The 23,693-nt window shown below is 36.2% G+C and overlaps 3 protein-coding genes across 20 annotated transcripts; 2 read left to right on the forward strand and 1 right to left on the reverse strand.

Moving 5' to 3' along the window:
• Positions 1-354: 354 nt before the first annotated feature.
• On the forward strand, positions 355-9,720 carry LOC105178591 (Calcium-binding EF hand family protein). 2 transcript variants are annotated; one of them, XM_011102112.3, is made up of 14 exons: positions 355-491; positions 608-861; positions 1,758-3,162; positions 4,026-4,238; positions 4,323-4,543; positions 5,086-5,160; positions 5,346-5,417; positions 5,524-5,622; positions 6,845-6,916; positions 7,010-7,124; positions 7,634-7,702; positions 7,830-8,121; positions 8,256-8,331; positions 8,861-9,720. In XM_011102112.3, exons 2-14 carry the CDS (start codon positions 718-720, stop codon positions 9,284-9,286), a joined length of 3,279 nt encoding a protein of 1,092 aa, XP_011100414.1. In that variant the 5' UTR covers positions 355-491; positions 608-717; the 3' UTR covers positions 9,287-9,720. The 2 variants fall into 2 exon arrangements, with proteins under 2 accessions (XP_011100414.1, XP_088733647.1); XM_088877521.1 differs by having other exon boundaries at positions 393-861.
• A 1,756-nt stretch (positions 9,721-11,476) lies between these two features.
• Positions 11,477-16,348, reverse strand: LOC105178570 (Pentatricopeptide repeat (PPR) superfamily protein). 17 transcript variants are annotated; one of them, XR_016064137.1, is made up of 4 exons: positions 13,108-16,348; positions 12,872-12,963; positions 11,911-11,990; positions 11,477-11,807 (listed from the first exon to the last, which is right to left on the reverse strand). XR_016064137.1 is itself a non-coding variant. In XM_020698743.2 (2 exons), the coding sequence occupies exons 1-2, from the start codon at positions 16,273-16,275 to the stop codon at positions 12,958-12,960; spliced, it is 3,174 nt and encodes a 1,057-aa protein (XP_020554402.1). In that variant the 5' UTR covers positions 16,276-16,348; the 3' UTR covers positions 11,477-12,957. The 17 variants fall into 17 exon arrangements, 1 of the variants encoding a protein (XP_020554402.1); XR_016064135.1 differs by having other exon boundaries at positions 11,477-11,810; XR_016064136.1 differs by having other exon boundaries at positions 11,911-12,036.
• Positions 16,349-18,649: 2,301 nt separating this feature from the next.
• LOC105178560 (Pentatricopeptide repeat (PPR) superfamily protein) lies at positions 18,650-22,069 on the forward strand. The gene is made up of 6 exons (XM_011102057.3): positions 18,650-18,933; positions 19,048-19,166; positions 19,780-19,959; positions 20,501-20,557; positions 21,231-21,298; positions 21,637-22,069. The coding sequence occupies exons 1-6, from the start codon at positions 18,802-18,804 to the stop codon at positions 21,678-21,680; spliced, it is 600 nt and encodes a 199-aa protein (XP_011100359.1). The 5' UTR covers positions 18,650-18,801; the 3' UTR covers positions 21,681-22,069.
• The last annotated feature ends 1,624 nt before the right edge of the window (positions 22,070-23,693 follow it).

The following is a 23,693-nucleotide window of genomic DNA, read 5'->3' on the forward strand; positions in this document are numbered from 1 at the left end:
TAAAAAATTGAGGTTTGATGTCGGGACGAGTGGTGGTGCATCGTCTTTTATGAAAATCGAAGAAATTCGAAATCGTTTTAGAGAAGAGATCCTGTAGAAAATATAACAACTTAAAGAAAGCAATTTAAATGAAAAAAATATTAAAATATCACTTTTTCTTTGAAGGCCTATAATTTGATTTCTAATTCTTGATGTTTAAGAAAATATGAAAAATACCCTTTTATGGATTGCTATTTATGGACCGAACATATAATGTATGTGAGCATATAGATCACATACTTTTGGTATTTTGTCCTCATCATTATTAGCCCAATTCATAATTTGTCAGAAAAGGAAGGACCAAATTGCAAAAACATGTTTTTACCGTCGCTGCAATGTCAGCCGTCTCCATTCTTCTTTCCTATTGGGGGAAGTTAAAAACCGAAAAGTAACAATGAGATCCAACGTCGCGAAATTTATAGCATAAAACAGAAGTTAAATCTGCTGTTGGTGTACTCGACGCCTCTCCCCAATTCTCTAATCTTCACTGTCTTCCTTTTTTCTTGATCCAGAATTGTAAGCTCCAATTTTCAACGAATTTATTTTCTTGTTCTGTTGAAAAACCCAGGAATTTTCAGTTGCCCGTGAGCTGATTGTGTTGGAGAATAGGAGTATCTGATACTGCGAACGTGATTGGATGGAGTGATGCGGTGATCTGGGGTTTGAGAGACGGTAAATATGGCAGGGGCTGGAGGGGTAAATATGGAGAAATTCGAGGAATATTTCCAGAGGGCGGATTTGGATCGGGACGGCAGGATCAGTGGAGCTGAAGCTGTGTCTTTCTTGCAGGGATCCAATTTGCCCAGACAAGTCCTTGCGCAGGTCACTTTTATTCTTTACCTGTTATCATATTTTGATTTGTTTGTGGAATCTTTTTTCTTTCCATCTTTTTGTTTTCTCTCTATGTGATCCTTTGAATTAGTTAAGTTTCGGGTTATGTATTGAATTTGAGCTGTTTAGATGTGTAGAATTGTTGGTTGTTTTAAAATGAAATGTATTTGTTTATTATTGAAGTAATTCTGTTAGGGTTTTAGTGGCTATTCGGATTTTAAGAGTGATGGACGTGTTGAAGAAGCAGCAAATTTGGGAATTAAACTGAGAGTTGAAGTTACAGGGCCTACTTCCTGAATGGATTTTGTCTTAAGAAGGAGAAGAGTAAAAAGGATCTGCTGACGTTCATTGAGATTCATTATGACCGAGAAAAAACTAAGCATATCATTAGTCTTTATTCCAAATTGCAATTTTGTTTCATTGTTATAATGAGACCCCTTTTCTTCTCCTTTAATAAAGATAATCTGCCTTGATTTTGACTATGGCAGTAGAAGGTGGTATGTTGAATTTGAGGGTTTCCTTAGAGTTTTGGCTTGATGTTTGCCACCTTTTCTAATGTTATCTATGATTGAAGCTTCCACCTCTCTTACAGAATGCACCAAAGTATTAGATCACTGTATTTTCTTATATTTTGACTGTCAATGATGATAGCAGTTGTGAGAGTTTTAAGGGGATTAGTTTTCTAAGAATTCCTTGCCTTAGCTTATCAGGCAAAACAACAAAGCCCTTTTGCATTTTGTTCTCCTTGCTTCTCATGGTGGAACCCAATGTCACCCTTTCCTCTTTCAGTTCATTCTTTTTGGTGTTTAGTTTCTGTGGATTGCAGATTGTTATTATGTCGATGAAACTATTGTCTGGACGTCTACAAAATGTGTCATTTGTTGCAGATATGGATGCATGCTGACCAGAGTCGGACTGGCTTCCTCAGTCGTACGGAGTTTTATAATGCTCTTAAGCTTGTTACAGTGGCTCAAAGCAAGCGAGAATTGACACCAGACATTGTCAAGGCAGCATTATATGGTCCTGCATCTGCAAAAATCCCAGCTCCACAGATAAATATTGCGGCCACACCTATGCCGCAGTCAAATTTGGTATCTGCTTCACCTTTACCACAAACAGGTGCAACTGCCCAGCCATCTCCGCAAAATTTTGGCTTCAGGGGGGTGGCTCCTTCAAGTACAAGTGTCAACCAGCAACTCGCATTGGTGCCTTCATCTACAGGCACGAACCAGCAGTATGCACAGGTACGACCTTCCAGTACAATTAGCCAGCAGTTTGGACCGGCCCAACCAACAAGCACAAGTTTGAACCAGCAGTCTGGACTGTTAAGTACAGGCATGAGCCAACAGTTTGGACAGGTACGACCGTCAAGTACAATGAACCAGCAGTTTGCGCAGGCCCAGCCTACAAGCGGAAGTATAAATCAGCAGTTTGGACTGTTACAACCTCTGAGTACAGGCATGAACCAGCAGTTTGGACAGGGGCCCTCAAGTACAAATATGAACCAGCCATTTTTCCCTTCCCAAGGTAACCAGTTAACAAGACCACCTCTATCCATGCCTTCTGGTCCCACTTCACGTCCACCTCAGGCTGCTGGTGGCCCAAATATCTCCAAGAGCATGGTGAGTCCTGGTCTTCCAAACTCAAACAATGATTGGTTCGGTGGGAAAACTGGTTCAGCTTCCTCCGGGCCAATAACACAAGTCTTAGACAGAGGAGCCAGTACCTCCGTTGCACCAGTTGCTTCAAGTCCCCAAGATCCACTCTCAACATTTTCTTTGACAACTACCAAGGATCCTAAAGGATCAGTTAGCTCTGGGAATGGGTCTATCTCAAATCCTGTGGTGTCTGGGGATGTGTTCTCTGCCAACCAATCTTCATTTCTGCAAGTTTCTTCTGCGCAACAACAGCATGCTAGTAGCTTGCCTACCTCTTCGGCGATTGTTCCAGTCACTTCAAGTCCCCAGCCTTCGGGTAACCCTGATCCATTTGAAGCTTTACAAAGCACTCTTCTGAAACCATCCACTGGGATTCAGGCTGCGCAGAGACCATCTCTCCCAAACTCTAATCAACAGGCTCCAATTCAAGTTACTTCTTCAGTCACGTCATCTGGAGTCCAACCTGCTATTGGTAGTCCAACATCAGAGCAGTCTCAGATCTCGTGGCCAAAAATGACGCGTGCTGGCATTCAGAAGTATGCAAAAGTTTTTATGGAAGTAGACACTGATAGAGATGGAAAAATCACTGGTGAACAGGCACGCAACCTATTCCTGAGTTGGAGGCTACCCAGAGGTACAAAATATTGTAGTTAGTTTCAGTTCTTGTTTCTCGGAGCTTTCCATGACTTAAATATTGCCTTTTATTTCGACCTTAGTGTTTGTTTATTTGTCTGGAATACTTATTAACTTGCGTTCATGGACCTTCAACCATGTATGCTTTCTGTTTTGCAGATTGTTTTGATCCCCGTCTTTTGACATTTATTTTTTTCAGTCTGATCAAAATTTACACAGGATTATTTCTGATACAACCTGTTTACCTTGAATTATCTGTGATTGAGCTTTTTGAAACTGTTAGAAATGAATTTAATTTGGATAATCCATTTGGAAGTTTTCTTTGTGATTGGACATACTGAGACCAAAGTTGTCATTGCATGAAGGATATGTGGCATTTATCCTAAAGTCAACTGAAAGGAACTCGATGTGCTTATTAGTTGCCACTTTTTCTTTTCATTGCTCCCTGGTAATGAAAACTCTTATGTGGCCCTTGTTCTGAGCTAAACACGGGTTCTTATCTCTTAAAACATCTTCATGGCATTATTTGTCTAAATTAGTGTTGCTTGCTGGTTATTTTGGTATACATCTGCACTTACTGCTTGAAATTTCTTCCTGTGGTATTATCAAGTTCATATATTTGAGGAGTCTATTAGTCTAAGTTTTGGTAGTAGTCTGGAGGCAAATTCTTCTGACCAGATTTCCTGATAAAATTTCTTGAGATCATTTTATAGATCTTCTTAGTTTTCTATTTAAAGGTGAGGTGAAAGTATGCTGTAGTCAGTATATAAGTGTGATCACTTTTTTTTGTTTCCCTTCCATGAAAAGTCTGCTAGAGTCTTGGACAACATCATGCTTAATAATATCTTTGGTGTTCATTCCCAGAGGTTCTAAAGCAGGTTTGGGATTTATCTGACCAAGATAATGATAGCATGCTTTCTTTGAGGGAGTTTTGCATTGCACTCTATTTAATGGAGCGGTACAGGGAAGGACGCCCGCTTCCGTCGACGCTGCCCAATAGTGTCATGCTTGATGAAACTCTAGTCTCTTTGGCGGGTCCACCTCCAGGTTATGGAAGCATGTGGGGCCCCGCTGCTGGTAGTGATTGACATGGTCTTGAAGTATTTTAATTTTCATATCTCACATTTGGTTTTATAATGCTTATTTTCCTCTTAAATTTAGGCTTAAGACCACAGCAAGGTCTGCCTGGTGCACAGCCTGTTGCCGCTGCTGGTTTAAGGCCTCCAGTGCAGCAGATGGTATCTCAGGCTGATGGATCAATGCAATTAAATCAGATTAATGATAGAGGTCTTGCTTTAGATAATTCCCAGCCTGGTCAACCCAGTAACGGGGAGACAAATTCTCTGGATACTAGTCAGGAGGCAGCAGAAACCAATGACAAGGTAGCTGTTTCCTTCCCATCATATCTCTCTTTCTGTCTAATAATGGAACTCTAGTCGAGAGCTGCGTATAACTGGTCTGAATGCTTGTGAACTGGATGATTGTCATATGATCTTGTCCTGTTATCTCATTCACTTTTAATTCTAAATTACTTGTAGATATGAAGTTTTATATACTACTACAGATCTATAATTCTTGAACCTGGATTATTATTTCCTTGAAAAATAATTCCTAGGTTTGATTCTCTAATATTTTTACTAAAATTGGCAAAAAATAAATAATTTGAATGAAAATGATTTACCTTCTGTAAGGATGTCAAGGAGCATTGTATGTTTTCCAGTTTGATGGATTTTAGTATTGTCTTACACCTAAAGGTAGTTTGCTGAGAAGTTAATCCCAGCCAACTGTTTGATGCTAAATTTGTTCTGCTTTTGTTGTGGGATGAGTTCTGCTAGGATTAGATATAACTGCTCTTCTTTTGCATGCTGTTGAACAAACAACTTTTGTGAGAATATGTTGACACTCTTCTTTGGATCAATGCTAGGTCGACAACAAGGAGAAGGTGCTTTTGGATTCCAGGGAGAAGCTTGAATTCTATCGAACAAAAATGCAAGACCTTGTGAGTTACTTTACTCTAAACACCTGTTTCCTTATCTGCCATTGATTTAGAGGATCACGACCATTGAAAAATGGTTATTTGGGTTCATTTCGCTTGTAGACCCTGTGAGGTGCACATTACAATGGCAGATCTTGCACACTTTAGTTCAAATCTTTTAGTCCTTCATTAACAAAAGTACTTTCCAGGTTTTGTATAAAAGTAGATGTGATAATCGACTCAATGAAATAACAGAAAGGGCTAGAGCAGACAAGAGTGAGGTATGTGCTGAAATTTAAGTTATATACTTTTGCAATGAACTGCATTCCCTTTATCTGTCCACAAGTTTTCATTATTTTCTAAGGAAACTTACCACTTAATTTTCAGGCTGAGATACTGGAGAAGAAATATCAAGAGAAATACAAGCAAGTTGCAGAAATTCATTCTAAATTAACTATTGAAGAAGCTTCATTTCGTGAAATTCAGGTAACTTCAAATGTGTTTTACTCCCTTCCAATGTTATCTACTTGTTTGCTTGGTCTATTTTCTACAGAGCATATAATGCATGAGATATATAGAATTTTTTAATGTGCGTTTGTACAATAAAATGGATGGATGATGGAACTCGTTTCCACAATATGGGATGAGTGGATCCCCTCAACCCTCATGTTTGTCTGTTCCAAGCTTTTCGGAAGGAACCATGTCTTTAAATTACAGAAAGTACCAATATTTTGAAACTTTACAAGGTGCTTTCCACCACGCCTTACCAGCAAACCCATCAGTGACAAACCTTTCCACTGTCCCAACTACTGCCTGCCCCTTCTCTTCGATACCCTTGAATGCCGAAATTTGCTTGCTTGTGTTCCCTGCCCTACGTGCTTGAATCACTGATAACTCCACCATCACCACCATGACTACGGTACCCAGTTTCGGATCCTTGTCCCACCCACCTTCTAAACCTGCTTTTCTCAACCTTACCACTCTAAGATGCTGAGCTTCCTCACCATGCAGCTTTCTTTTGTCAACTTTTTGTTTGTTCCTGTCCAAAGCAAAGTTCCCAAACCCCCTTTTCCTCCCCATTCATATCCCATCAAGTGAATGCTCTAGCAGCCACAAAATGGCCGTCATCTCATTGCCCTTCCTGAGTGGCAGCCACCAGAAACATTGCCTTTATCATCTTCCCAAAATGACATCACCATCTGAGCCAATCTTACTAGATTGAGTATAGAGTACAACTTGCCACACCGAAGATGTTTTTACTGTTTTTATTATGGTGACAATTGGTGTTTGTTCTTTATATTTCCTATGCAAATATTTATTTTTCCTTAACTATTTGAGGTAAATTAGGATTAGAATGATAACAAGAGTTTCCTTATAAATATGTATCTTATCATGCAAGTATTAGCTTACTCACATGAATTAATGTTTGAAAATGAATGCTGTTGACAATGGTATGGCCAGTCATTTTACCTTTAATCTGTGGGTAAAGTCCAAAGCTGCATGTTGAAGGAGGGAAGGGAATCAATATGAGGATTGTCATGTCATGGCAGTCTATGAATTGGTCAACCAAACATGTCATTTTTTTTGTTGACTTGTTCCCATTGCCATATTCATTCTGTCCCCTAAAGACATTCTATAACTGCCCATCCACTCCTGCACTCCAATCACCATTTAACTGATTCAGAAAGGCAATATATCACATTTCTAGGAGAGGAAGATGGAGTTGCATCAAGCAATCACTAAAATGGAGCAAGGTGGAAGTGCAGATGGTATTCTTCAGGTCAGTACTGCCGCTCTGCTGGGATGCATTGTTGTTTTACAAGCTTGTGGTAATTCGGATTAAGCAAATTTAGTTCATTTTTGGTTTATCTAGGTGCGTGCTGATCGCATACAATCAGATCTTGAGGAACTATTGAAGGCGTTGACTGATCGGTGCAAGAAACATGGTGTAGAGACGAAGTCAGCTGCATTGATCGAGCTTCCGCCAGGTACTACTGTATTTCCAGTTTTACCTGTGATTTTACATTCTCATTCCCCACTTTGCTCTTTTGATTCTATTTTGGTCCTTATCCACTACTTTTTTTTATTGTGCCCCTGAATTAAGAGTATGCCCAACTATGTTTCTGAAAATGCTAGCTTGAATAATTGACAATAACATCTTATGTACCAGACTGTAGTATTTTTCATACATGATACCTGACCCAGTAATGTAGTCTGAAGACCAGATCACCTGATGTCCAATAAATTGCCCAACTATTCAACAGGGGCAGATCCAGAACGACCTGACATTACTCCCCTGCTTGAATAGACTTTACCCATTTTTGTTGGATCTAAGATTCTAAATTTGATACAATCTCTATGATCCACTAATGATTTCTTCTGAGGTCATGATTGTATTAATTGGAGTAGGTGTACTGTTTATCAGTTCTCTATGCAAGTATATTATGCTTGAATATTCCTCAAAGTAATCATGCATAAATACTTGTTATCCTTTAAGGTTGGCATCCTGGGATCCCAGACATAGCAGCTATATGGGATGAAGACTGGGACAAGTTTGAAGATGAAGGTTCGACAAACCCTTGACCTCAGATTCACCCTCCCCTGGAAGCCACCATCATCGTTCTACATAATTGGATTAGTTAACTGTGGTGCTAACTGCAAATGTGTGATGGCATGCCTCATTTGTTCTACAGGGTTTTCTTTTGATGTTGCTGTTCCTACAAATGCCAATTCAGCATCAATTCAGAAGGAAAATTCCTCCCCGACACGTAGCTTTTCGCCCGACTCACTGTCAAATGCGGCCACATCTGAGAAACTCTTTGGTGCAGGGGCTAGTGCCTTTGATGCAGAATCAGTATACAGTGCAGATGAATCAAAGAGCCCACAAGGAAGTCCAGGGCGGCAAACATCATATGAAAGCCCATTTCAAGAAGATTCAAAGAATCATTTCAGGAAAAACTCTGATGGAGATGCTGAAACTCACAGGTTTTGGCATTTTGTTCTATCCACTTTCACATTGCTTCAGCTTTCTAAATTTTCTGTTTCCCTCTGTAGTTTTAAAACCGAAGTGTGAAACTCTTAAGTGTTCCCTCCTCTTTTTACCTATTCTCGCTCTACAGAAGCTTTGATGAATCTGCTTGGGGTAATTTTGACAACAATGATGATATTGATTCAGTCTGGGGCTTCAATGCTAAGGCAAGTATTTCTGCTACATGCTTGCCCTTGTTAGGTTTATGTGATCAACATGTTTATGGAAGTGTCGTGTCATGTTGTTGAACACACTGCACAATCTATATTGAATCTGCTTGTGATCATTGTAATTGCTAAAAGAGGAACTTTTGCTTCTGGCACATGTTTGGATAAAGCATTGGCTGATGTGTTATGTTCACGTTAACAACTGTTATTCATCTCCAACCACATCTTACCTGTCCCTTCCACACATACACACCACACGATAAAAAGTAGGAAAAAAAAAAAAAAGACGACCTGCAAAAGTTGGGGTTGAGCACTGTAGTTTCTCTGTCTTTAAATATTAACGTAGCATATTTCCGTTGTTGCTTCAGCTTCATTTACTCACAGTATATTGACACATTCGCGTATTTACTTTCTTTACTTTAGTAAATTAATTCCTGAGTACCTTGATGAGCTAATACTGTTTTCATATTAACACCATCTGAAGCCCAATGTAACTGATATCCTACCATCACCATTCCTTTGTTATCAGGACACGGATCATGGAAAGCATGAAGAGAAATATTTCTTTGGGTCTAATGATTTTGGTGCAAGTTCGGAAAGAAGTTTCTCCCCTCATGCAGATAGTGCATTCCAGAAGAATAGCCCATTTACCTTTGAGGATTCTGTTCCTGGGACCCCACATTCCAGGACTGGCAATTCTCCAAGATACAGTGTTGAGTCGAGAGATGCGTTTTTTGACAGTTTCTCAAGGTATGATTCATTCAGTACGCATGATCGTGCCTCTTCACCAAGACGGGAGAACCACACTAGATTCGACTCCATTGACAGCACAAGGGGCTTCGACCACAGCAGCAACTATTCCTTTGACGATTCTGACCCATTTGGTTCAAGTGGTCCTTTTAAGGTTTCAGCAGAAACTCCCAAAAAGGATTCTGATAAGTGGAGTGCTTTCTAGCTGAGGCATGCATACTCTTAAATTTCCATGAGCCGCAGAATTTAGATTTTACTGGTGATTGATCGTGCAGACATGAGTACAGTTTTGTAGTATACCCCAGAACAAGGTCGAGAGAAGACCAATTATACATATTGGTGCGTTATGCTGTATCCGTACCACTGAAGATTGTTACAAGACAAAAGCATGGACAAAAAATTGAGAATCATTTCGACTGTTACCTGAAAGAAGACCTTTTTACTTGCCTAAGCGACTTATGTGATTTTTTTTCCTCGTTTTGGAATTGTTCTTTTCTTTGGAGGTGGGATTGGGTGGCTGTATGAATTGGTATGAAATTACTCTCCGTTGTGTTGTAATTGACAGCAAACGTTGGATATGTATTCTTTGTAATCCACATTTGATAGATATATTCTACTGTCCAGTTGTGATTTCTGAAAGGATTCTATCACCACTTTTCAGTTCTCATGAATATGTTGCTATGATGTGCCAATTCCTCATTTTCTGGATATGGGCTGTTGAAATGTTATTGTGACTTCATATTACGAGGGATGATTGCACGGGCACCTGCTAAATTTAGGACATACTATGAAGTAATTATTACTACAACAATATTCTTTCAGAAATTAAACTTTCTATTTATTTATTTATGTGTATAGGAAAAGCCCATAATAAACAAACTGTACCTTGATTTTAAATGCCCTTTGAAGAAAAATTAAACTTAAGTTAAAAAAAATTGCTTCCTCAAAACTTAAATCCAGACAATTTTAAGCGTCTCATTGTATACATTCTTCAACCTTATTTATTTCTGAAAATAATTGTCTTTGGTGTTGTTCTTCTTTAGGTATATTTTTTTTTAATTTATATTTTATTTAGAATTAATTTTAATATTATCAATCTCTCTCATAAGTAGCACCAGTTTTTGTAAGTTTTTTATTACTATAATTATATGGTATATGTGCACATACATTGAGCATGTAACTAATGCTAGTATTATATATTAAGGTTCAAGTAATTAAAGTAACTAGTTTTTATAAACTAAATAGAGTAAATTGCACTTATATCTTTTTTTTTAAAGTGTAAAATTACACTTTTTCCAATAAAAACTTTCAAATTAGATTTACAATCCATTTCAATGATTTTTCATTTACACCTTATCCCTTCCATTAGGATTTGAAAAAAAAATACTGATATCAGCAGAAAAAAAAATCATAAACTTTCAATTTTATCTTTCATTTAACATTTTTCTAGTAATATTTTTTTACTTGCAAACAGGTGAATGTAATATATATATAAATAAAGTCAAATAGGTATAACTATAATAAAATATTATTTCTAAATTATGCTTACTGTTGAAAATAGTGACAAAGTAATATTTGGTATTTTGTATGGAAACACCAGTAACATTTTTTTGACTTTATGTATATTACTTTTAACATCTTACAAATATAAAAATATTACTATGAGGTTGAATAAGAAGTAAAATTATGAATTTTTTGTTGACATCAACCTTTTTTGTCTATACCTAACATAACGAGTTAGATGTAAATGGAGAATTTGTGAGGAAAGTGAAAATATAATTTTAAAGATTTTTTCGAAGGAAAGTATAATTTTACATTTTAAAAGGGAATTTAAATGTAACTAATCCAACAAAATAAAAGTTGACTAAAATGCCATAACCTATACTTATTCCATTACAAATAATAATCTCTTCGATTAATTATTCATATCAATCATTTTCTGTTGATGTACATTTAAAATTAATTTATTTTATCAGTTTTGGTCCCTAAGTATTTGGAGACATGATTTTGATTTTTAATCTTCATAAATTGTTATGTTTTTCTGTCTAATAGTTAAGATTGGAGTTAAAATTAATGGAGTTGGAAAACACGGCCGACATAGCAATGAAGAACAGAGTCTGGCCGTGTTGAGCAAAATGACCGACTTCTCCAATTCCATTAATTTTAATCTATTGGATAAAAAACCGTTACCGTTTGTTAAGATTAGAAACCAAAGTCGTTGCTCAAAATACAAAATCAATTTTGGCCCTAGATATAGGGACCAAAAGTGTAATTTACCCCAGATCTTTCTACATATATTTTCATGAATATCCATGCTTGTTTTGTCAAATGAGCAACCTTTTCTGAGTGAAGCCAATAGTATCACTAGCCTACCAATTTATTTTGCACAATATGATAAATTAACTGGGCATGATTCCCAATTTCAAGAGAATATTGGTTAATTTTCAGTAACATATTATACCAATGTAGATGGGCAATTGGCACCTATACATCCGTAAATTGCATTTTTGGCACTTTGCGCCCTTTAAATAGAGAAACATGATGGGGGACTTGCACCTGAAGCAAATCCCAGTCAAAATTCCACTGGAAAATCCAGTGAGCCTGAAACCAGTAGGGGCTTTCTTGTCTCTTTAACTACCTTATGGGAGACTTGCTACATACTTGAGCAGCTCTGTGACAATATGTCAGCTTCATGTGGATCTTTGAAGGAATCCCATCTGCTCCAACTACTGAAAGAATTAGTTCAAAAGAACACAAAGACAATGAGAAGAGATGAGAATTTCAATTTGCAACCGAAAGATTATCTGGAAAGGAAAATAAGGATATTACTGATATTATCGATTCCGCTGCAGCAGCGTTTTCTTTCATTTTCATTTTTTCAACTTCGAGAGGCAGCCTTTGCAGCAAGACTAAAAACAAAGCAGGCAAGGCAACAGAAAGTTGAACCTCCTTGCACTGAGACAAGAAGATACAAATTGAAAGAGACAGTAATAGTTTATGCCTTGGAAGATTTTATCGTATAACATCTCAGGTTCCTACCAGTTTGATCTTAAATTTTAGAAGGCGGGGATGATGAATAGTTCCAGTAAAACAAAAATATTGCATATTCTACACGAATTAACAAAATATGGTTCAGCTTTCCCTTGTAATATTGCATTATTAGAGATGAGTATGTCTGTAGTTGACTGACCAGTGGAAATAGAATTTCACTATTTTTCTTCTGCCAATACTACTATAATATCGATATTTTCTCTTCTGCTAATCCAACTCATGATGAGGTAAAGTGAATTGATGTGATCGGCCTCGGAATATGCTGTAAAATAAAGGCAACGTGAATGTAGAAGAGCTTCTTGGGAGGTATTCATCATTAGAGCACAAAGACCAAGAAACTACAAAACTGAAAAGTGGGAAGAGGAGACATGTGACTACTTGCTTGCTTCTGACATGTCTTTGATGTTGTAGTCATGGATCTGCTTATCCTTTTCCACAGGGATGGATGACCTTTGATTTAATGACCATTTCTGGTAGGACCAAATTCATATAGAACATTCAACTTGTGTTTGCACCATTCTAATGCATCTGACCAAAGCACAATACAGCACACGATATCGAAAAAGATGTCGCTAAATCTGACCAGGACTCTTCTCTATTCTTCAGATGCAACATATGGTATTTAAAACCACAGTTAGTATGGGAGAAAACAATAGCAAGAGCTGATAATTTTAAAGGAAAATGAACCAAGCATGCTTCATTATTATCGAAGTAAATGCAGACTAGCACAATATATTACCTTGATCCCTGAAACTATGGCTGCATCAAGTTCTTCACTGACAGAAAGTTCTAGATGTCAAAGCCCTCCTAAAGCATATGTCAGGATCAAACCTGCATATATATAAATAAATATATTTATCATTGATTGGCAAATATTTGAGATGCTGCAAGAGGGATATATGAAAAACATGACAAGAATATCAAAGTGCTATGTTGAGAGAAAGCAAGAGAATGAGAGTAAATGCTTGTTTTTACCATTTTTCTTCTTCTTTTGATATCCAACTTCTTCTTTAGTACAACATGGGCCAAATTTGGTTTCCCTTCTCTATTTAGACCATATATAATATTCCGAAAGTTAATTGTACTCGGAATAATCCCATCCTGCAGCATTTCAGAAATAAGTTTGAAGGCTTCTTCAGACTTGCCTATTCTACAGAGGCAATCTATAAACATAGAGTAAGTCTTAAAATCGGGTGATGGGCCATTCTGTTTCACATGATAGAAAACATTCCAAGCATCAATAACCTGCCCTAATCTCACATATCCAGACATCAAAGCTGAATAAGTGACAATGGTAGGCTGACAACCCCCTTCTTTCATTTCCTCTAGAGTTTCCAAAGCTTTATTTATATTTTTCTCCTTAAGAAAGTGAATTATCAAAGCTGTGTATACATGGACAGTAGGATGGATCCCGAGGTGTTTCATATCTTTCATCTTTGCCAATGCCACTTCTAATTGTCCCCTCCGTAACAAACCATGAATCAAGCTACCATATGTGTACTGGTTCAGAAGATTCCTTTCAGGGCCAGTTTCATTCATCAAGGCTAAAGCATCTTCCAACTTCCCTGCCCGGCAAAGAGCTCTGAAATACAATGAGTAAGATAGTGGAATTGAGAAACCAAATTTATGCAAAGATTCAATAGAGCTTTTCGCATCTAATAGTTTATCGACTTCACATAAACAGCCAACATAAGTTTCAACCAACTCTTTATCAGGAGCACAACCAACTTGAACCATTTCTTGATATATCTTGATGGCCTCATCAACGTTCCTACCTTTTTTCCCACACAGAGTGGTGATCAAAAACTTGTATGTGCTTTTTGTTGGTTTGCAATCGCTAAGTTTCATCTCTCTGAAGTTTCTCAAAGCAATATCTGTCAACCCTGTTCGACCATACTGCATTATCATGATTGTCCATGTATCAGATGTTATTGAGCAACCTCTTCTTCTCATCTCATAGAAGAGGCTCCTCATTTGTTTAAAGTTTTTGCCTTGACCAGCAATTTTCATGGCCATATTGTATGATTGTTCATTGTGACTATAACCAGTTTGCTTCCCTACCCATGAGAAAAACTTTAAGGCAGTACTTATATTAAGACTGCATTTACGCAAAATTTCCACAACAAGCTCAGGCCTAAACTGGAAACAAAGTTCTTCCAACTTCTCTTGTATAGAGCACCAATCAGTTGAGGAAGATAAGATTTGGCAAACTTCTTGCATATCAGTATTTCTGGATAATTTCAATGCAGACTCTGGAAAGGAATCCGACAACCTTTTCTGAACTAGTTGAATGGATTCTGATTCTCCTGCAAGTTCCAGTCGATTGCATTCATCAGCATCTAGTTCCTCTCCACCTCTAGGATAAAAGGTAAAACCTCTCTTTATCTGCTTTAGCTTATTCAGCTTTTCTATGTCTCCTTTCTTCTCAAGGTAAGATGTTACCTGCCAAAAGATATCATCTCGAACATTTACTTTGCAAGCCTCCATTTCATCCAAAACCTTGGCGATCACATCTGTGTCAGAAACTTTACACAGCTCCTTTATGAATATTGTATATGATTTGGAAGTTGGTTTAATTCCTTTCTCATCCATACTCTTGAACACTTTCCATGCTTCAGAAACACAATTTTGCCGAAGATAACCAGCAGCAACAGCAGTTATTGCTACACTATCTAATTGGATCCCCGTTGCAAGCATCTCATTGTACAATTCCAAGCCTTTTTCAAATTCATTCTTCCAGAAAAGGTGTTGCATCAAATTTGTGTAGGTAGAGACTGAGATACTTCCAGATTCTTTTGCATCTTGGAAAAGATTAAATGCCTTGGAGACTTCATTTCTTCTCAAATGTGTGCTTATAAGAATTCCATATATATTTTGATTAAATACATCCCTTCTCTTCATTATTTCAAGTATCTCTATTGCATCTGCAATCCTATCTCTGCTACAAAGTCCTTTCACCAATGTCTCAAAAATTCCAGTGTCAAGGATGATATTCTTATTCTTCAAGTCACGAATTAATTCTAACGATTCTTTGATTCTCCCTGCAATACAGAAACTCTTCAGCATCAAAGTATAAGTGTGAAGTTCGGGAATCTCAGAAAGTCTTACCATGTTTTCACCAACAAAATGCACTGCAGCAACATCTCCACACAATGCAAAGCATTTAAGTAATTGTTTATATAATGCCACATCTAATGACACCTCATTATGCACCATATCCTTGTAAAACTCCAAAGCAAGGTCAGCTTTTCGAGCACTGCATAGCGCACGCAGCATTTCTCTGTAGGCAATTGCATCAGGTCTAACTCCAGCACTCTTCATTTCCTCAAACATCAACAGGGCTTTGCCAATCAGTTTTGCTTTCCCATAATGAGACACAAGAACAGTCCACGTCTTAATGTTCTTACAGGAATTCTTCTCCATTTCCTCAGCTAATTCCTCAATCAAACCAAACTCCTTGGCTTCCCCAGCTATATTTATCATAGTATTAAAAGTGTTCCCTGTGTGGTGAAACCCTTTACTGAATTTCACCCATTTGAAAAACCTCAAAGCCAAATGTGGAACTTTGAAGCACCTCTTCAGTACCTTCTCAACGACCTTCTCGTTATAGTCCAAGTCAGCATTTTCCAGCCTTTCCTCCATCGAGAGCAAGCCATTTTCGCTCCTGACAATCTCAGTCACCTTATGAACTATTGGGCTAACATCTTTTACTTCAATCTCATCCGATATTCCACTCCCGTTATTTTCTAACACCAAATTTCCCATCTTTCCATGGTCTCTTTTCTCGTCGGCATTTTGACAAGCACTTTGCAGCTGACACACTGATGTTTCTGCACTTTCCATATTGCCTCTCAACTGCGTTTCCTTGGATACTAAAAATCCATATGGCGCGTTTTTTTCGGCTGCAATATTTTCAGTTCCTAAAATCCCAAGAATTTCGTTGAAGAGTGGGCCAAAACTTTGTAGCTCTCTGGGGCTATCCAGGTCGGAATTTTTATCAATCTTTCTGGAATTTTGAACCGATTTTGATGACATGTTTGAATGGGAAGCAACTTGAACAACTCCAGGTGCACGAAAATGAGAATTGAGCACATTATTGCAAGAATTTGAATTTAAAACTCCAGCCTTAAATAAGTACCTCATCGTTGGTTGATAACAATTGTTCTTGAATTTGCAAAGGCTTCCTTTCCTGTCTCATGAATACGAGAACGGACCCTTCCTTTTAGCAGCTTATTTATTATAGAATATAAATTCATAATATTATTAATTTTATAATTTTTACTTTTGAATTATTTAAATTAAACTAATTTAAATATAATTTTTCTTCACACTTTAGCAATAAAATTGTAAATATTAAATTATTTTCCACAAGATTACATTTTGATTTCAAATTCTTTGTAAATCCATCAATCCAAATGTATGTATTCCTGGATTTGGAGTTGAAGAAAGAATTTTAAATACCTTTATATTAGAAGAATTTAAAATTTATTAATATTAAAAAAAATATAATTCAAAATTAGAACTAAACGATTTGAAATTCTCTTAATTTAGAACTATCCAAATAAATTTAAATGATTGGTTATTAAGAATTTGAAATATATAATTTTAAAATTTTCAATTCAAATGCAACTTAAAATTATATTTGAATTTTTGAATTTAAATTTGAAAGAATAGTTTGGTGAAAAAAATTCAAATGAATACATATTAAAGAATTGGGATAATTGCACTTCCCTATCTCGGGATTTGAAGTAATTACACGTAAATCCTATGTAGTTTGGAAAATTACATCTAATACTCATAGGTTTTGCTTTCATCTAACAAATAAGTTCATTTGTTAGTCAAAATTTAACGAATTTATTGATATTAATAAAAAAATTGGATAAAAGTTTATATTTGCTCCTGATTGACTTATTACCGATTTATTTCAGATCAAATATATATCTTCATACATTTATGAATGTGATGAGGTATATCTATACTGTTGTAATGGTAGTTTAGTCTTAAAAAAATTATTTGGCCTGTAAAAAGTCAGTAATAGTAAATTACTTTCACTCTCATATTTCTTCACGCGTTAATGCATATGAGGAGGTATATCTTCACCATTATAAGAATATTTTAGTTCGAAAAAAATTATTTGATCTACAATAAATTAGTAATAACAATCAAGGGTAAATATCAATTTTCATTTAATTTTTTTTGTTAATATCTGCAAATTTCGTGAATTTTAGCTAACGAAAGGGGCTTATTTGCTAGATAGAAGCAAATCTCATGGGTCCTATATGTAATTTCTCAAACTATATGGGGTATACGTGTAATTATACCAAAATCTCAGAGAAGGGGCGTTCAATTATCCCTTGAAATATTTGAAATCCTTTAAATTTAAGGATAATTACACTCCCCTCCCATTAGGTTTGGTATAATTACACGTAGATCCCATGTGGTTTGAAAAATTACATCTAATACTCCTGATTTTTGCTTTTATATAACAAATAAGTCTTATTGTTAGTCAAAATTGATTGAATTTGCTGACGTTAATAAAAAAAATAAATGAAAAGTAATATTTATTCTTAATTGAATGACTACTGCTTTATTGCAGGTCAAATAATTTTTTTCCGGACTGAATTGTTCTTATAACGCGAACGGTGAAAATATACTTCTTCACATGTATAACGCATGAAGATATATGAGGGTAATTCGGTCATAAAAAAAGATTTATTTGACCCGCATTAAATCAATAATAATTTTATTGGGGATTAATATAGATTTTTTTTATTGTTTTGTTAATATCAGCAAATTCAAAATTTTAACTTACACGGCACTTATTTGTTAGATGAAAGCAAATATCAAGAGTGCTAGATATAATTTTTCAAAGGGAGCGTAAACATCCCTTAAATTAATATTGTTCAAACAAATTAAAAAAAATTGTTATTAGAAATTTAAAATACATAACTTCAAATCCATCAATCAAAATGTAACATAAAATTCCAACTTCAATTTTTTTTCCTCCCACGTTTTACTTTTGTTTTCAACACTTAAAACTTTTACTACTGCAACAAATTATTTTCTATATTTTTTCAATAACGGTAAATAAATTACAATAACCTATCTCGATATGTTGGGCTATATTTTAATCAATAAATATATCGATATGATTAACAACGATAAATAAATTACAACAATACATATATATTGAGATAAATACCCATACATTCGATGGGACTCGAACCCATAATTTTAAACTTGTTCGAAAACCTCAACTTTAACCTTAATCATCGGACTAAGATAAAGACATCATTGGTTTTCTACAATTCATTTAAGAATAAAAGTAGAAACTATTACTAATATCCCCTTAATAGAATAATAATATATATATTTTTAATTATACATTGATTTAATACCATTAGCAATGAATAAATATAATTTCATTATACATAAAAATTTATGCAAAAATACAAATGCATTTTCTCACTTAAAACTAAATAATTGGAAATAAAAATAAAAACGCGTTCTTAACAAAGGACCTGAAATGCGACAAAGAGATGTTTGCCGACCCTCATGCCTCTTAACTTCCAAACCTCTCTGATTGCGGCTTCTTCTCTTCCCGCCGCCGCCGGAGCTGAGTTTCTCGGCCGGAAATCCATCCTATTACAGGAGGTTTGACTGAGAAAGATGGAGTCGATAGTGAAAAAGTATCAGCAGAAATTCAGGAGAGTAAAGGATGAAATGTGCCGGTGGGATGAGCTTCAGTCGCGCCTCATTTCTCAGTTCTCTAACGCCTCTTCTATCATTCAGAGGTTGCAGGTTTTGCGAAATCTCTCTCTCTCTCTCTGCGGATTTGCACACACGAACACGTTAATTTTTTTTTTTTCCATTTTTCTTATTCTGAAACTGTTGTTTTGGTAATTTGTTGTTTAGGTGATCCAAGATTGTAGGAACTATGGGGCTTTGAAATGTGTCGAGGACATAGAAAATGCTGTATTGGCAAAGCAAATGGAGTCCCTGCAAACCATCTTACTCTCAATTAACAAGACTATGTAGTTCCCTCTTCTCATTGTCCTTTTTCCCCCTTTTTTTTCATTTTTATGTTGTTGTGAACTATTTTCTCGTTTATTCTTGCTTGAGGATGGTAAATTTGGATCAACGGATGAACCTGGGGCTTTTATCTGATGTAGTGTAATTTCAGTGCATACATTTAATTTAAAATCGCTAGGCATGAGTCTTTTTTCTATTCTCTCTCTCTCGTTTGTTTTCGTTTTCTGCTTTCTATTGGCTTGAATTGTTGATTGTGCAATAACTGCAGTCCTGTGGCATTGGAAATAAAGATTATGTTTTGGATTTGTGGTTCTTCTGTATTCAAATAATAACTGAAAAATTGTTCACTAATGCTCTTTTTAAGTGTTCACAAGTTGTTATTCCACTTTTCCAAATTCTATGCATTTTATTAATTCAAAGTCAATATCTCGGTTTCAGTTATTTGTTGTTGCCACTTGAGGTGTTAGCTGCTTGTCTGCAATGATTTTTATTACATTGCTTTTGCATAACAAGCAGTAAGTTTTTTATGTTGAGCAATGGAATCTGGAAGTTGATGAATACAGTAGCAGGATAGTGATTTGTGTTTTCCCCTTTGTTTTGATCATTCTTATCCAGGGAAGAATTTCATGGAATTGTCTCTTCCCTTGAGAAGATAGTTCGTGATAGCAGGCAACTTGTGAAAGCGGGGTCTTCCCAGCCAACAGCAAAACAATTGAAGCAACGGGTTGGCGTAAAACCAACACTTGCAGAATGTTTAGATGGGCTTAGGCTTCTTGAGGAGATGCATCAATCAGAGTAAGGGTCCCTGAAAACTATATGTTACTAATTTTGTTTCTTCTTTTTTACCATGTTAGGTGCTCAATATGAAAGCAGCAATTGATAATACACTAACATTTTCTTGGAATATCTTGAAAAATGTTAGTCTAATTGTTACATTGAAAAATACAATCGTCTAATTGTTCGAGGTTCTTTATTTATTGATTTGATAAAGTTCATTGTGGAATCTGCTGTTATATCTGAGCTTTAGTATACTTAGCAACTAACCGCCCAAGCGAAATAGACATAATTACTCTTTAGGAACTAGTTTTTTCCACGAAACTGATATACCAAAGAACTGATCTTAAGGAAGAGCAGTGAAGTTAGAATTTCCTTTCTGAAGATTATGTATTCGTGGTTTTCGATTGTTCTGGTCAAATCTCCTACTAATAATTTTGAGGAAGTTAGTTATATGAAACACTTAACGAATGGACAATAAATGTGTGTAACCTTAATTGTTATATTTGGTGGATGTAAATATGAACTTACTCATACTAAGTTGCATCTTATTTTCTTGCAGGTACCTTCTTAAATTATCTGTAGTATCAGCACTTCCAGCTCTTGCATTGAAACCTAGGTATGCTAACCAAAGGCATTTTTTAGTACCATATAGCTAGACCCTGTGCTTTTTTCTTAAGCCCTTTCTGAAAGAATAATATTAAGTCATTTTGTTTCTTTAACTTGGAACACGTTATGAGAAAAAGTTAGAAAGTTTTCTTTCAGCTTTACAGCACTGCATCAAGATTTGGGAATTTTACACATTTTCTGGGTTATGTGTAGTTTCATACATTAGTTGATGTGAAGGTCTGATGTCTAGCTTAGGCAAAAAGGGAAGACTTGATGCATGCCGATGAACAATGAACTGAATGAAAAACTTTTAACCTTCCATGTTTCAATGACTTTGGAGATTTCATGTTCTGTTTGACCAGACATGACTGTATTCCTATCATTGTAACTGCCTTCAACTAACTGCTAATCAGTGTATATTCCCGTCCATACAAGTCAATCTCAGAAGATTGAGGCTGCCCTCAACTTTTCGTATGAAGGTCCAAACCTGTATTTTCAAACAACGTAGCTTATACTCCTGTTTTTTGTGATACTAATTCCTAGGTCTATCAGCCTGAGATTCTATTTTATTGTTCATTTCCTCTTTGCTTTTGTTATCCTCCTTTCCTATAATTTGGTGCTTCTGGATTCTACGAGATTTTTATTAATTTGTCTCAGCTCGTTGTGGCTTTATTTCGTTTCAGTGAAAGCGGTGATTTAGTCGCCCTTCAACAGCTCCTGGTTGATCAACCTAATATTCCCCGAGAGGAAGGTAAAGATTCAAGTTGAAACTTCTGATGTAAAAATATATCTTGTAGTTCCTAAAACGTAAATAGTTATAGTTCAGCACATGATTCATGACATCCAATAACTAGGTCAGAAGTTCTTATGGAGATCAAATATTCAAAAATTCAAAGGATAAGCTGAAACAAGCATGCATGCCGACTCAGATTTGTATTTTAGGATGAAAAATTATTTTTTGTGGAATTATCAAACGGGGCTGAGTCTTACTATAATGCTCCAAAGTTTAAATGCATAGGTTGAGTTTGTTGTTGCATCGTATTTTATCTCATGTTTCTGACTCATGTTTTCGTCTTCCATTCCCTCCAGTGCAATTCATATACGACATTGTATTTGCGGAAGAAATCTCTTGACACGTACCACATCACTGATCATTACATAAAATGACATTTATTTCCAAGGAAATCCCAAAGAAGGAAGATCAAGAGCATTCAACTACTTAAAGAATTGGTGAATCTCCTACATTGTGGCTGAAAGAAGCTGCCAGTTTATCACACCTCGAACATTAAGAACGGATATATCCTCAACCAGATCTCTTGTAAAGACCGTGGTAAAGATCATCATCCTTGCCCATTTGTAGAATATGTTGCAAGAAACTCTTGTTGAGTTTATGACTGTAACTTGTGTAACTTTTACCTTTTGAAACGGTTATACTGAACTTCCGGAAGCAAGAAATCGAATGTTGAAATACTTGGAAACAGAAGAAAAAATGCAGAGAAAAGAAGCCATGAACTTGGAAAGATTTTCAGTATTCTGTATTGAGGGTTATGAATTGATGGAGGGAAAAACTCCAGCTTATATACACGTGAAAAGCCACCAACTTCTCTGACTCCCTCCGCTAACAATCTGAATGATGTGGACCAATCATACAACGAACAAATGATAAGGCATATGAGCAGGTAAACAGCAGAGCAACAGAAACGCGTATAATGAAATCGTATGCAAGTAAAATGTGGTTTCTCAATCAGCCTGCATCAGCTGAAGTCCAGCTCCATGTCCATGGGAAACAGTTATCACTATGTCCCCTCGACAAGTGGGATTGGCTTGGACACCGTCACCTCGGCAAAAACATCAGCCAGCTGAGAAGAACCCGAACATGAGAGGAAGCCAAAAATCCCTCCATATAAGCATCAAGTTCACAGCACAATAAGCCTTCAGGCCAAAGGTACTTAACCACATGCAAGGGAGCAGAACATTGAGCCTCACATGGATGATTTAAAAACTGACTCATCTGCTGCACACTGTGAGAAATATCAGGCCAGGTGAAAGCTCAATTATAATAATCGGCCGACCAATTTTCTGTAATAATGCACCATTGTTAGCATTTAGTTTCAAGCCCTGGAGAAAAGGAGTAGAGGCTGCCTTAGTGTGCAACAATCCAGTATCCTTAATCATGTCAAACACATACTTGGTTTGAGCAACATAAGACCCATCGAGCAATTTCCAATCTAGGAAAATATCTGCCATTCCCAATATCTTTAATCGTGAAAAGATTATGCAGATACTCTTTAACATCTTGTATAAGATGCATGGAATGTCCGGTAAGCAAAATATCGTCAACTTAAACCAATAAACCAGGGTCAGGGGCCTTGGTGAACAAACAATGGTCATGTGCAGATTGCACATAACCACAATCCCCAAGCTTGGCGGTGAACTTCAAATTCCAATGTGGTGATGCTTGTTTAAGCTCATTGATCGATCGTTTCAATTTCATACAACTCCAGTCTGAATGGAATAACTATATGAAGGTTAGGAATGGCAATTGAACTCGATTTTTTGAGTCCCCATCCCAGGGCGAGTTTGGTACTCAGGGTTTGGGTCCTAAAATATTGGACCCAACTAGGTCCGGGGGTGGGTTACGGGTTTTATATTGGACCCGCCCCGGCCTATTTTTTTTTATTATTTATTCATATATAATACATATTAATAAAAAATTATAATATTATAGGTAAAATTTTAAATAATGTTACATATATCCAACTCTATATATGAAATACCAAAAGAAAAATAGTTGAAAATATATTATTTGTATTATATAATTTATTTTAGATTAAAAAAAAAGCTATGTTAAAGTACCTAAATTTACAATGATATTTAGTATTACTTATACAAAAAATTAATTGAATATATTATATGTATTATATAATTCGTTTTAGATAAAAAAAATATTACGTTAAATTATTAAATTTAAATTTATATTACTTAATTTAAAAAATAAAAATTTTAAATCGGGTGGGGCAGGGCAATCCCGGACGGGGTGGTGGGGCGGACCGGGGTGGGATGGGGCCGAGGTATTGGCGGGGCGGGGTGGGCTTGAGTCCAAGCAAATCCGCCCTAAACACGCCCCATTGTCATCACTACCGGAG

This window comes from Sesamum indicum, linkage group LG2 (genome assembly GCF_026168435.1).
Source record: "Sesamum indicum cultivar Baizhima isolate 11 linkage group LG2, ASM2616843v1, whole genome shotgun sequence".
Taxonomy (NCBI): Eukaryota; Viridiplantae; Streptophyta; class Magnoliopsida; order Lamiales; family Pedaliaceae; genus Sesamum; species Sesamum indicum.